We start from the raw sequence: 12,570 nt of genomic DNA, 5'->3' as shown, positions 1-12,570 counted from the left end.
AAGCTCAGGAGGCAAAGAGAACAGGCTTGTTTTTATTACATCAAAACCCAGATGAGATGGGCAGTGGTGACCCATGCCTGTAATCCTAGCTACTCAGGAGGCAGAGATCAGGAGAATCAAGGTTTGAAGCCAGCCAGGGCAAGTAGTTCCGGAGACCCTATCTCTAAAAAATACCCTTCACAAAAAAGGGCTGGTGGAATGGTTCAAGGTGAAGGCCCTAAGTTTTAGGCCCCAGTACCACAAAAAAAAACAAAAAACAAAAAAAACCAGATGAAGCCCCTGCAATCTGTATGTTGTTTAGATAGAACCAGGATTGCCACACTTGAATTTTAAAAACATCTGATCTCTTAGAGTCCTGGGAGGGGGAAATGAAGGAGACACTGAAAGCAATCAACATTCAATTTCAATCCACAGTACTTCCCATCTTACCACGACAATGGTGAGATTGATGACCTCTCATTAATCTGAATTCTGTGGCATGCCATCCATTCCAAATCTAGCCAGCTGAAGCACATGCATGGCTTTTGGAAGTTGTATGTTATAAAATCCTTTTTCGAAATCTGGGTGTCTAAAATTTCTGTTGAGAAGGTAGACTGTTTCTAATTTCAAGTAAGGCTGTAAAAGCAACCCAGCCACCCAGGTCTTGGCTTCAAACCCAGAATGTTAGAACTTGTACAACCCCTCTCTTGAGGCTTTAGGGAGACTTCTGCCCCATGCAAGCCAACTTCTAATCCAGGCCATGACTGTGACAAAAGAGATGTGGAGCCCAGGAAGGAGGCAAAAGAGATTTCAGCAGAATTAAGGCACAGGTCATTTCTTTTCTCTAAAATGAGGCAGGCAAGACACATCTGAGTACTGATTTTCTTCAGAAACAAGAGTGTGGTCAGCTGTTTCCTTGTAAGAAGCAACACTGGGTCTTTGCCATACTGTTAAGGATAGATGGTTATTTGCTTGTTAAACCCTGATGTCTCTACTTACTGCCTCCCTTCCTTAAGCCATTCTACTTCTTGTAAGTCAAGAGATGGAGTCAGGAAGGTTGGGGTTTGAGGCCAGCCTGGGCAAAAAGTTAGTGAGACTGTATCTCAAAAATCAAGTTGCATGTGGGAGAACACACTAAACTTTTAATTCCAGCTACTCAAAGGTCATGGTCTGAGACTGGCCTTAGGCAAAAGCACAAGACCCTATCTGAAAACAAACAGAAGCAAAAAGAGCGGAGGGCATGGCTCAAGTGGTGGAGTGCTTACTCAGCAAGTGCTAGGTCCTGAGTCCTGGCAGTCCCCAGCACTGCGAAAAATTTAAAAAAAGAAGAGAAAAAAAGTATTCAAAGGGAGACTTAAATCGATGTTAAGATGCTGCAGGGTAGATCTGTGGCACACAAGAGGCACAAATGAATATCAAGTCTATGATGGTGAGACAAACAAAATACACAAGCACTCTTGGAGCAGCAGTGCTGTTCAGGTCACACTCCTGCCACTCCCCAGCTGCATTTTCTGGAACCATATATACTCTTCACATTTGAACAAGATCATGCAGGTGACCTTGACACTTTGTAAAATGACCCTTTTTCTGTTTCAGGTGTGCTTGGCTGAGTGAAGAGAGGGCTGGCTGTGAATTCACATGACTTAGGTTCCACTCCATACTACATTATTGGGTGATGTTAGACAACACCACCTCATTTCCCTAGGTTCTTAATCTTTTTTTTTTTTTTTTTGTGGTACTCCATAGAAGATCTGAAGCCATAAAAGCCATAAAACCACTAGAAGAACACCCAGGGGAAAAGCCCCTCATATTGGCCCTGGAAATGATTTCTGGGTATCACATCAAACACTCAGCTTCAAAAGCAAATAAACAGGACTGAATCAAGATCAAAAGTTTCTGCATAACAATTGGTTGAAAATATAGCAATAAGGTATTTGAGTGTGTGTGTTTATGTAAACTTATGCACATGTGGAATGAATGACAGTAATGTTATAACGCACATGGGGGAATTAAGATTATTTTGCTATAAGGTACTTTGTCATTCAGGAAGCAGAATAGTGTTACTTGAAAGTGGATTTGGATTAGTTGTGATTGCATATTGCAAATTTTAGGGCAACCACTAAAAATGATAAAAGAAATGTATAACTGTTACAATCACAAAATGCTTGATTTAAAATCAAGAAAGGCAAAAAAAAGAGTGGAAGACAAAACAGGAGCAAAGAAGGGCATCAAAGGGAACCCAGCAATGAGCACGGTGGATATTAACGTAACTGTATCCATAATTCCTTTGAGTACCAGTGGTCTCAATGTACCCATCACAAGAAGAGGTCATTAGAATGGAACAAAAGCAAAACTCAACTATATATTCTCCACAAGAAACACAGCTCAAATATAAAGACTCATTAGATTAAAAGTAAATGGATGAAGAAAGATGTGCCATGCTAACACTAGTGAAATAAAAGCTGGAATAGCCATATATTAAATTGAGACAGAGCAAACTTTAGTTATCAGGGGTGGAGAGCAGACTTACATGATGAGGAAGGAATTCTCTAAAACATAATAATCCTTAACAGGTCTGTACCTAAAAACAGTGTCAAAATGCATGAGACAAAAACTAATAGATTTGCAAAAAGAAATGGATGAATCCACTCATATAGACACTTCCACACTCCTGTATCCAAAACTGGACCTACCTAGCAGACAAAACAATCAGTAAGGACATAATTAAACTCAACAATACCATCAATCAACCGTGCGTAATGCACAGCTATAGAATACTGTATCCATCAACAGCAGAATACACATTCTTCTCAAGTTCACATGGAACATTCAACAAGATAGACCACATTCTAGGCCATAAAATACAACTTAACAAATTTAGAAGAAATCACACAATGTCAGCTCTCAAATGACAATAAAATTAAACTAGAAACCAATGACAAAAGGATAGTGGGACAAATCCCCAAATATATGGAGATGAAACAACATAACACGAAATAACATAAAGGTCAAAGATTAAATCTCAAGAGAGTAAAAATATTTTGAACTAAATGAAAATGGAAACCCAACTTATCAAAATTTGTGGAATGCAAGGAAAGGGTATAGGAGAGTGAATGTGGTGAAAATATTATGTACTCATGTGAAAATGGAAAAATGAGACCTGTTGAAACTATTTCAGGAATGAGGGGAGAGGGATAAAAGAGAATGATGGAGGGAGCAAACTCAACAATGATATAAGAACTTGTGTAAATGTCACAATGGACCCCCCACTACAACAATAACATGATAAAAAAAATGGGGGGATGCAGTGAGAGCAGAGCATAGAGGAAAATTCATCATTCTGAATGCATAGATCAGAAAAGATGAAAGACCTAAGAATTAGTTAAGCTTTTACCTTCAGAAACAAGGAAAAGATCCAAAGTAAAAAATGATAATAGAGATGAAAGTAATGAAGTTAAAAATAAGCAATCAATAGAAAAAAACAAAGCTAAAAGATGATTCTTTAAAATTGATACACCCTAGTAAGACTAAGAAAAAGGACACAAATTACTAGCATCAGAAGAAGGGTACATCGCTACAGACCCAATGGACACTAAAGGTTAGTAAAGGAATATTATGAACAGCCCAAAGTCTGCAAATTTGACAATTCAGATGAAATGGGTGTTTCTTTGGCAGTACTTGGGTTTGCCTCATTCTCGCTGGCAGGTGCTCTACGGCTTGAGCTAGGCCCACAGCCCAAATGGATATTTCTTCAAAGACGTGACCTTCTTAGACTCACACAACATGAAATGGGCAACTGAACAGACTTATATCTATTAAAGAAATTAAACCAATAATTAATTTTCTTCTAAAAGAGAAAGCACCCAACCCAGATGTATTTACTGGTGGATTCCTCCAAACATTTAAGAAGGAAAATACATCTACTGTCTATAATCTTTTTAGGAAGGTAGAAACAGAGGGAATGATCTTAACCCTTTCTGTAAGGCCAGTGTCACCCTAATAACAAAACTCATCAGACGTAAGAAAACTACAGAGCAAAGCTAGCAGAGTTGCTCAAGTGGTCAAGAGCCTGCCTAGCAAGCATGAGATCCCAAGTTCAAACCTCAGTACTGCCAAAAAAATAGAAAATTAAGGTCCAGTATTTCATGCATACAGATGCAAAAGTCCTAAACAAAAAACTTTAGCAAATCAAATCCAACACTATATAAAAAGGATTACATACAACAACCAATTGTGATTTATCACTATATAAATATAGATACATGGCTTAACATTTGAAAAATCAAATAATGTAATCCATCATATTAACAGGCTAAAGAAAGGTCAGCCTATCAATGGAGGCAGAGAAAGCATTTGACAAATTCCAACACTCATTCATGACTAAAAACAAACTGAAAAGTTTCAGTAAATTAAGAGTAGAGAGAACCTCTTCAGCTTGATGAACAGTGTCTGTACAAAATATATAGCATAATTCAGTGGTGAAAAACTGGATGATATCCAGGTAAGATCAGGAACAAGACAAGAATTTCCCCTCTCCCCACTGCTTTTTGACATCATAATAGAAGTCCTTGCTAATGAAATAAGAAAAGAAAAGGAAATAAAAGGTATACAAATTGGGAAAGGAGAAATAAGATTGTCTTTGTATACAGATGGCATGATTGTCTATGTCTAAAAGAAACAAAATAGCTGAATAAACAATTATAGCAACTTTGTAGGATATAAGACTAACGTACAGGGCTAGTGGAGTGGCTCTAGTGGTACAGCACCTGCCTAGCAAGCGTGAGGTCTTGAGTTCAAACGCCAGTACTACTCCCCCCAAAAGAAGACTAATATACAAAGCCAATTGCCTTCTTGTATGTTAGCAATTAACAACTGGAAATTGAAATTCAGCACCCTCCAAAATATGTTAATATTTAACTTAATGGTTTTCTCATTATAAAAGTAGAATAAGATATATTACAAAATCTATAAGAGGAAAACTATAAAGCTGATAAAAGAAAATCAAAGGAGAGCTAAATAAATGGAGAAAGTCCATGTGTATGGACAAGAAGACTCAATATTGCCAGGACATCAGTTGTCAACATAAAATCCAAGCAAATTGTTTTTGTGGCTATCAACAAGCTGATTCTAAAGTATTATGTGGAAATGCAAAACACCCGGAACAGCAAACACAATGTTGAAAGAGAAGAACTAAGTTAGACGAATGACACTCTGACTCCAAGATATTCTATAAAGCTACAGAAAACAAGTCAGGGTGGTACCGGTGCAAGATCAGCAGAACCAAACAGAGCCCAGAAATAGAACCACAACTGATTTTTGACAAAGCAGAGCAAGAGAGAAAATTCTGTCTTTCAACAAGTGCTGCTGGAATAATGGGACAGTCACACACACACACAAAAAATATGGTCACATACCTTCACAAAAACTACCTGAAGATGGATTACATATTTAAGCCTAAGGTGCTAGAGATGTAGCCTGGTGGTAGAGCACCTGCCAATCGTGCACAAGGGCCTGGGTTTGATACCCAGCATCATGGTGGGGGACTTCTTGTTAAACAAAAAGTGCAAAATGATAAAAGTCTGGATGATAACATAGAAGAAACTCTGGGTGTCCTTAGACACCCACACTGTGGCCAGAGGCACAATCAATAAAAGAAAAAACTGATGAGACTGGCTTCATTAAAATTAATATATTCTGGTCTGTGCAAGACACCACCAAGAAAATATGAAGACAAGTCACAGATTGGGAGAAAGTATTGGCAAAAGACAAATTTGATAAGACTTGTCAAAAATATATGAAGACTCTTAAAACTCTACAATAATAAAACAATCTAATTTCAAAATGGACCTAAATACACACCCCAAAGAAGCCATATGGATGGGAACAAGCATATGAAAAAGAAATCACTGAAGAAATTCAAATAAAACACAGCTGCACTCCCATTGTAATGGCCGGTAACCCAGAACAAAGCTAACATCAAAAGCTACAAGAACGTGGAGCAACGAGAACTTTCATTTGTTGCTTTTAGGAATGCAAAATGGGACAGCCACTTTGGAAGACAGGTTGGTAGCTTGTTATAAAACTACATATATTCACACAACAAAATCCAACAATCGTGCTCTTTTGCATTTACCCAAATGAGTTGAAAACTTATGCCCACACAAGAACCTATCACGGGTGTTTATAGCAAATTCATTCGTAATTGCCATCATTGGAAACAATGATGTCTAGTAGGTGATTGGATGAAGAAACATCAGTGCATTCAGACATTATTATTCTATTATTATTATTAAACATTATTCGGCACTAAAAAGAAAATGAGTCATCAAGTCACAAACACATGTGAAGAAAAGGTCAATGCTTATTACTAGGCAAAGAACAAAAAAGCCCGTCTAAAAAGGCTCTCTGCTATATGGTTCCAATTATGTGACATTCAAGAAAAAGAAAAAGTATGAAGACCATAGAAAGGTCTGTGGTCGCCTATGGTGAGGGAGGAGGGATAAATAAGCTGGCCATCCAGATTTTTAGGGAAGTGAATCCCCACTCTGGAGCTGGTCACTCCAAGCTCCGCCAAACCCTTAGAAGGTACAACAGCAAGACTGAATTCTAAACTCTGGACTTGGGTGATAGTGATGTACCGTTGTAGGTTCACCAACTGAAATGTGTTCCACTCAGCTGGGAGATATTGACAAGGGGAGAGGCTAGTTTGTGCTGAAGCAGGGAACTCTGGGAAATCTCTACCTTCAGCTCAGTGTGGCTGGGATCTGAAAACTGCTCTGAAATATGAAGTCTGTTATGAAAGGGAAAATAAATACATGATCCAGGAGAGTGGTGACAGATGCTGTACAGTACAGGGGGCAGGGGGACGGGATTGGGCACTCAGCCTAAACACTATTAACATTTAACATTCCCGTTTTCATATGGCTACAGGTTCATGGTGTGATATTAACAAGCAGATAAATAAACAGAACTTCTTACAAGGACCCATAGATGAGAATGTACAATGAACTAAGGATTTAGGATTAACCCAGTTTTGCAAACCTGAGATCCAATAAGTACGTATAGAAATAATAAACACACTTAAAATTAAAAACTGCCAGAGGAAAGAAAAAGATCAGGTAGTGAAGCCAAAAGCTCACTGATGCGTGGAGAGTGGGGTTGGAACAGTTACAGAGGGAGATCTCCCCCGCCCTCCCCAGGCTCCATGTGTGACAGTTTTTAGGAGAGCTAGAAGCATATTTTGAACAACAAAAAAAATCTTCTTAGAGTCTATAACTCCCTGAAGCATCCAGCAGGACCCAGTTAAAAGGAACTCGAGGAAATAAAATTTCCACAACAAAAGAAACCTTTTCAATCACGATCCCTGGGATAGTTACTTCTATCCTTCACCAGAAAGGTGCACTGCCTGCTTGGTGTTGCAAAATAGCCATTGAGTTCTGAAGGGTTGGCAGGAGTGACTCTGTTTCCCAACCTACTTGCAGAAGTGCTGGGGCTCCAGTCGGCAGAAGAGAAGCAGAAAATCTCCCACAGAGTGACCCCCCAACTCCTGTCCCCTTCTGAGCAGCCTAGACAACACCAGCACCAGAAGTGGGACGTCGCAAGCTACCCTCAGCATGGGGACCCAAATGAACATCGTGGAGAAGAGCTGTCTCACGATGGCATTTGTCTCCTCCCTCTGTTGTTAAACCAGTAAGAGTTCAGTGGTTTAACATTTGGGGGTGTATCTGGCACAATGTGTCACCCAAACCAACGTAGCCCCGAACACCCACGATAGCAGGATGACGTGAAGTAGGAGGGACAGAAGAGGCATTGGGAGCTGGGCAGGAGAATGGCAGGACAGATTCCTGAGGAGGAGAGAGGATGGCGCCATTGTAAACGACTTAAACTCCCAGTGCTGAGGTCACAATCCAGTTACACTAGGATCCACCCCAAAGGCTATGTGACCTCCCAGTTAAATTTCATGGGTTCCAGTACCAAAGTACCCAACTAAAATCCTGGTTCTGTGGCCCACACATTGCATGCCTGAGTAAGTAACTTAATCACTTTGAGCCTGACTCTGATCTTTAAAATGGTGCTAGCCACCACACCCACCTCAAGGAATTGCTGTAGGGATTAGAATGGACTGATGCATGGAAGGGTTGGCACAGTATCTCCTTGCAGCTGGCATTAATGTTAGCTGGTATTTTTTTTCTTGTCATTTTCATCTTTATAGTGGAACAGCTGATGAGTAATCTAGAAAGCGCACAGGTTAAGGAACATTCTAGAAAGGTACTTTACTCCTTTTCCTTAAATCTTTCCCCCACATTTTCCAAGCATTAATGCATGATTAGGGTTGTAGAGCTATCAAATGTTGATCCTTTCCATTTTGTTTTTTGCAGTACTGGGATTTGAACTCAGGCCCTTGCACTTGCTAGGCAGGTGCTCTACCACTTGAGCCATGCCCCCAGCCTTTTTTTTTGCTTTAATTATTTCTCAGATAGGTCTCACTTTTTTTGCCCAGGCTGGCATCCTCTACGTGTGCCTCCTGCATAGCTAGGGTGACAGGGATGCAGCATCACATCCAGCTTGTTGAGATGGGGGGGTCTCTCTAACTTTTTACCCAGATGGCCTTTAACCCACAATCCTCCCCGTCTCCACCTTCTGAGTAGCAGAGATTACACTGCACCAGGCCTCCGAGTCTTGTCATTCTCCATTGTTTCCCCGAATCCTGAGAGCACACATGTAACAATTCTTCACACAGGAAAGAATTATTACTCACTTTTCCTAAAGGAACATCTGAGCTTAGTAAGGCTCGCAGCCAGCTCTAGAGATCCAAGTCCAGTGTTTTTTCACCTGTGTTTTATTCTTTTCTTTCAGGCAAAGGTTTGCATGATATTCACTTCTCTGAAGAGGAAGAAATTTTATCTAATGTGTTAGAATATACTAGATAACCTATGTTTGCAATTATTTTTTTACTGGAAATTATTTAAGTTTCCTTCCTTCTCAATGAATGGGGACCAACTCTTCTGATTTGCTGACCCCATTAAATCCAGATAGAGATTCTATATTTCCAACTTGATGTTTTCTGTTTTATGCCAAAGATACACAAGGGCAGCCATACTGACACAATTCACAAAAGCCAACAATGACATCAGCTAGTCTGAAATCTGTCCAGCAAAACCCAGGAGGACAAGAGAGGTAATAAAATACATTGGGTCACAGATAAAATATTTATTAATTGAGCAAAATCAAAAGCATGCGTGGCTTAGTATGACAGGAAGTAGGAATTAGGTCTAACTGTTCTTTTTTTAATATTCCAACAGTTAAGCCCAAAGTAGACAATTCACCAACTATCCGCTAATTGTGGACCTCCTAAAATTCAAACTTGGGAAAGCAAAAAGTAACTCGAAGTTTCACACATTATGGGTTTTCTCTAGCAGCTCAAGTTTTAGGAAGCTTTGGAAACTTACCCGACTTTTCATTGACCCAAGAAAGAGTAATACATAAAAAGATCCCTGGCTTGACTGCTGACATCGGTGGGGTGGGGTCCTGGAATTAATATGAAAAGCAGCTAATAATGAACACTTATTATGTGCCAGGCATTGTTCTAGGGCTCATACATTCTCTTGACAATCCAGTGAGTGTCAGTCATCACTAGATCCATATTACAGAGGAGACAACTGAGTCAGAGGGCTGAGTAGCTTGCCAAGTCACATACCTATTAATTGATATAGGTGGAATTAAACAGAGGTGAATATAGTGTCCCCAGATGTGCTTGGCTATGTTAAGGGAAAGAGGAGACCCACAATCTAATTACATAGCTATAACAAATACACAAAATATTTAAACAATTAACTATTAAATTGTGCATAGTTGAATAAAGCAGTTAATGGTGCTGTCACTCGGCAAGGTGTGCAGGTTAAACTCTTTCTTTCACATTCCTAAGTAAATTCTGTTCGGTTTACTTTAAAAAGTGGGCCTAGGGGCTGGCAGAGTGCCTCAGTGGGAAAGCACTTATCTAGTAAGTATGAGGTCCTGAGTTCAAATCCCAGTGCCACAAAAAAAAAGTGAATCTTGGATCAGCCATTAGTCAGCACCTTTTATATTTCCACCCTAATCTAGGAAATTATCTCATTTGCATTTTAGCAAGTCTCCAAATAGGACCTCTTGGTTTCATTCTTGCCCAACTACAGATTATTCTAGAGTACTTTATTTTAAACTAATTTTTTAAAAAATGGGATCCCATCACTCCCCTACTCAGAACTCCTTTCCATGTTCATGAAGACCTTACTGGTCTGAGCCCTATTAACTCAGACCTCATCTCTTGCCGTACCAACTTCCTACCCAGGCCACTCCAGCTCGGTTGATCTTCCTGGACCTTGTACAGGACAACCTTGATCCAGCTCAGAACCTTTGCATTTTCTCCTTCCTCACTCTCCTTAGATATCTGTTTAAATAACATGTCCTGCTTAAAGAGACCTTTGATTAGCACCCTATTAAATATAATTTCCCCGTAACTACTTCGTCATAATCACCTTTACTACTTTAATCCTCTTCAGAGAACTTGTCTTCATTTGAGAATCTATTGTGGTAATATTTGTCTCCTTTTTTATGTTCTGTTTCCTCATAAAAATATGAACATCAGGAGAGCAGAAAGGAGTTACACACTGTACCCCAGTGTACCCCAGTGTGTAGGGCAGTGTCTGAATCACTGTGGTACCCATAGCACGAACAAATAAATGAATGGCTGGATGATGGATGGATGAATGAACAGACCTGGGAGCTGGCTGTGGCATAGGGATGGGGGGACTCATGACGGAGATGAGGTTTGAGTTTGACTTTCAAGGATGAACATTCCTTTGGCTTTGTGCAGAGGAAAGACTGGGGGAAGAATCTGAGTCTCATAAAGATGCATGAGCAGAAATCACCATGTCAAGCTGGTTTGTGGAGAAGTGTTCTGTACAACAGTTTTACCAAAGAGCACCATCTTCTGAAAAATAAAAACCAGAAACACCTTGGCTCGTTGACCTGGAGAAATGCTAGAATAAGGATATCTACCAATTCTTCCCAAGTTCCACCTACCCTTTAAGGTTTGGAGCAATTCAGTACATTTCTATTATTGCCATTTTACAGATGAGGAGCTGAGGCTCAGAGAGGCTGGAGAGTGAGTCCCAGGTCTCACAAGGAAGAATGAATATAAGTGGAACTTAAGCCCAAATGTGTTCACATCAAAGTTCCAAGGCTTTATTCCAGGGTCGCACTGGAATCCAATATTTAAAAGGGGATATAGGTGAGAAAAGGATCTCAATTCTGGTAAAAAAAAAAAAAAAGGTAGGTACAGGGCTTAAACCTACAAAACACACATGGTACAACCCCAAACTGAGGAATCAATGCAGTAATATGTTTCAACCATGGAACTCAGAGGCTACTGTGGAGGCAAAGGCAAAACTAGTCTTTAGAGACACTTTCCCAACTTGAGGTACACAGGACTCACACACTTAAAAATAACTACTGCTGAAGATGAGAACACAGAAAAAAATTCAGCTAGGAAAACAAGTGAACCACTCTGAAAGGAGGGCAGAAGGTGATGTCCATGAGTATTTGTAATAAAATAATTTGAAAGAGATTGTAAAACAAATATGTTAAAGGTGCTTAAAGAGGCCATGGAAAGTAGAGTTATCACCTCCTTAACGGAAGAACAGAGAACACTGGAGCAGAAAGAACACAAAGTGAAGTGTTTGAAAAAACAACCATCAACATATCTACCAGCTGGAAATATGTTCACTGGTACCAGAACGGATTTATTAAATATTCTGTTTTATACAAAAAATTGAAAGAGTTAGGTACCCAGAGTGAAGCAAAGAAAGAGATAAAAGTATGACAGGGAAGTGAACAGCATGAATGAGAGGACCTGACATAGTTCTAATATAAATTCTAAGGTAGAAAAGGCAATGAGAGGCTATATACAGAGGTCATGGAATATTCCAGAATTAAAGGAAATTGAGAATACTCTTGGCTTGAGGGGGTAAACAAATCAACAAATGAACGGGTTCTGAGAAGCAGACCTCTTGTTCACATCAACAGGTGTCAGTGAATAATGTAAGTATCTTTTGTAGTAAGAAAAACTCAATACTCAGATCATTTATAATTCAAAAATTCATGTGAGGGCTGGCAGAGTGACTCAAGAGGTAGAGCACCTGCCTAGAAAGCGTGAGGTCCTGAGTTCAAACTCCAGTATCGCCAAAACAACAACAAAAAAGTGAAATAAAAGCATTTACAAAGAAATTACTTTTAAATTTTCACTTAAAACACTACTAAAGGATATATTTTAGTTAGAAGAAAATTAAAACCAAGAAGAAAAAATGGAATGCAGGAAGCAATAAGAATTTAAATGCACACAGACAAATGTAAGTAAGAATCCACTATAGAAAAAAACGGTAATTTGGGGTGTTTTAATACAAAGCACAACTCAAATAATAATGTAGAAGACGGGAAGAATGAAGGAAAATATCCTAGGGCCCTTGTATATTCAAGAAAAGTATAGATATTTACTAAGCTTCAACTCTGACAAGCTCCCCCACCCCCCCAAAAAAAAAAACGATAAACGACAAC

General features: G+C 39.4%; 1 protein-coding gene across 2 annotated transcripts in view; it reads right to left on the bottom strand.

Moving 5' to 3' along the window:
* The window catches only part of Col6a6 (collagen type VI alpha 6 chain), a 147,551-nt gene that overhangs the window by 109,621 nt on the left and 25,360 nt on the right, over positions 1-12,570 (bottom strand). Inside the window, exon 1 of one of the 2 annotated variants that reach the window (XM_074059391.1) lies at positions 8,071-8,281. The exons of the other annotated variant lie outside the window; for it this stretch is intronic. Coding sequence (XP_073915492.1) covers positions 8,071-8,183 — 113 coding nt within the window. The 5' untranslated portion in view covers positions 8,184-8,281. Of the gene's footprint in view, positions 1-8,070; positions 8,282-12,570 lie in introns of those variants that run through there. 2 annotated transcript variants of the gene reach the window in all.

The sequence above is a fragment of the Castor canadensis genome, chromosome 17 (genome assembly GCF_047511655.1).
Source record: "Castor canadensis chromosome 17, mCasCan1.hap1v2, whole genome shotgun sequence".
Taxonomy (NCBI): Eukaryota; Metazoa; Chordata; class Mammalia; order Rodentia; family Castoridae; genus Castor; species Castor canadensis.
Note: the sequence above shows the minus strand (reverse complement) of the source record. Positions and strands in the feature narration are given on the sequence as shown.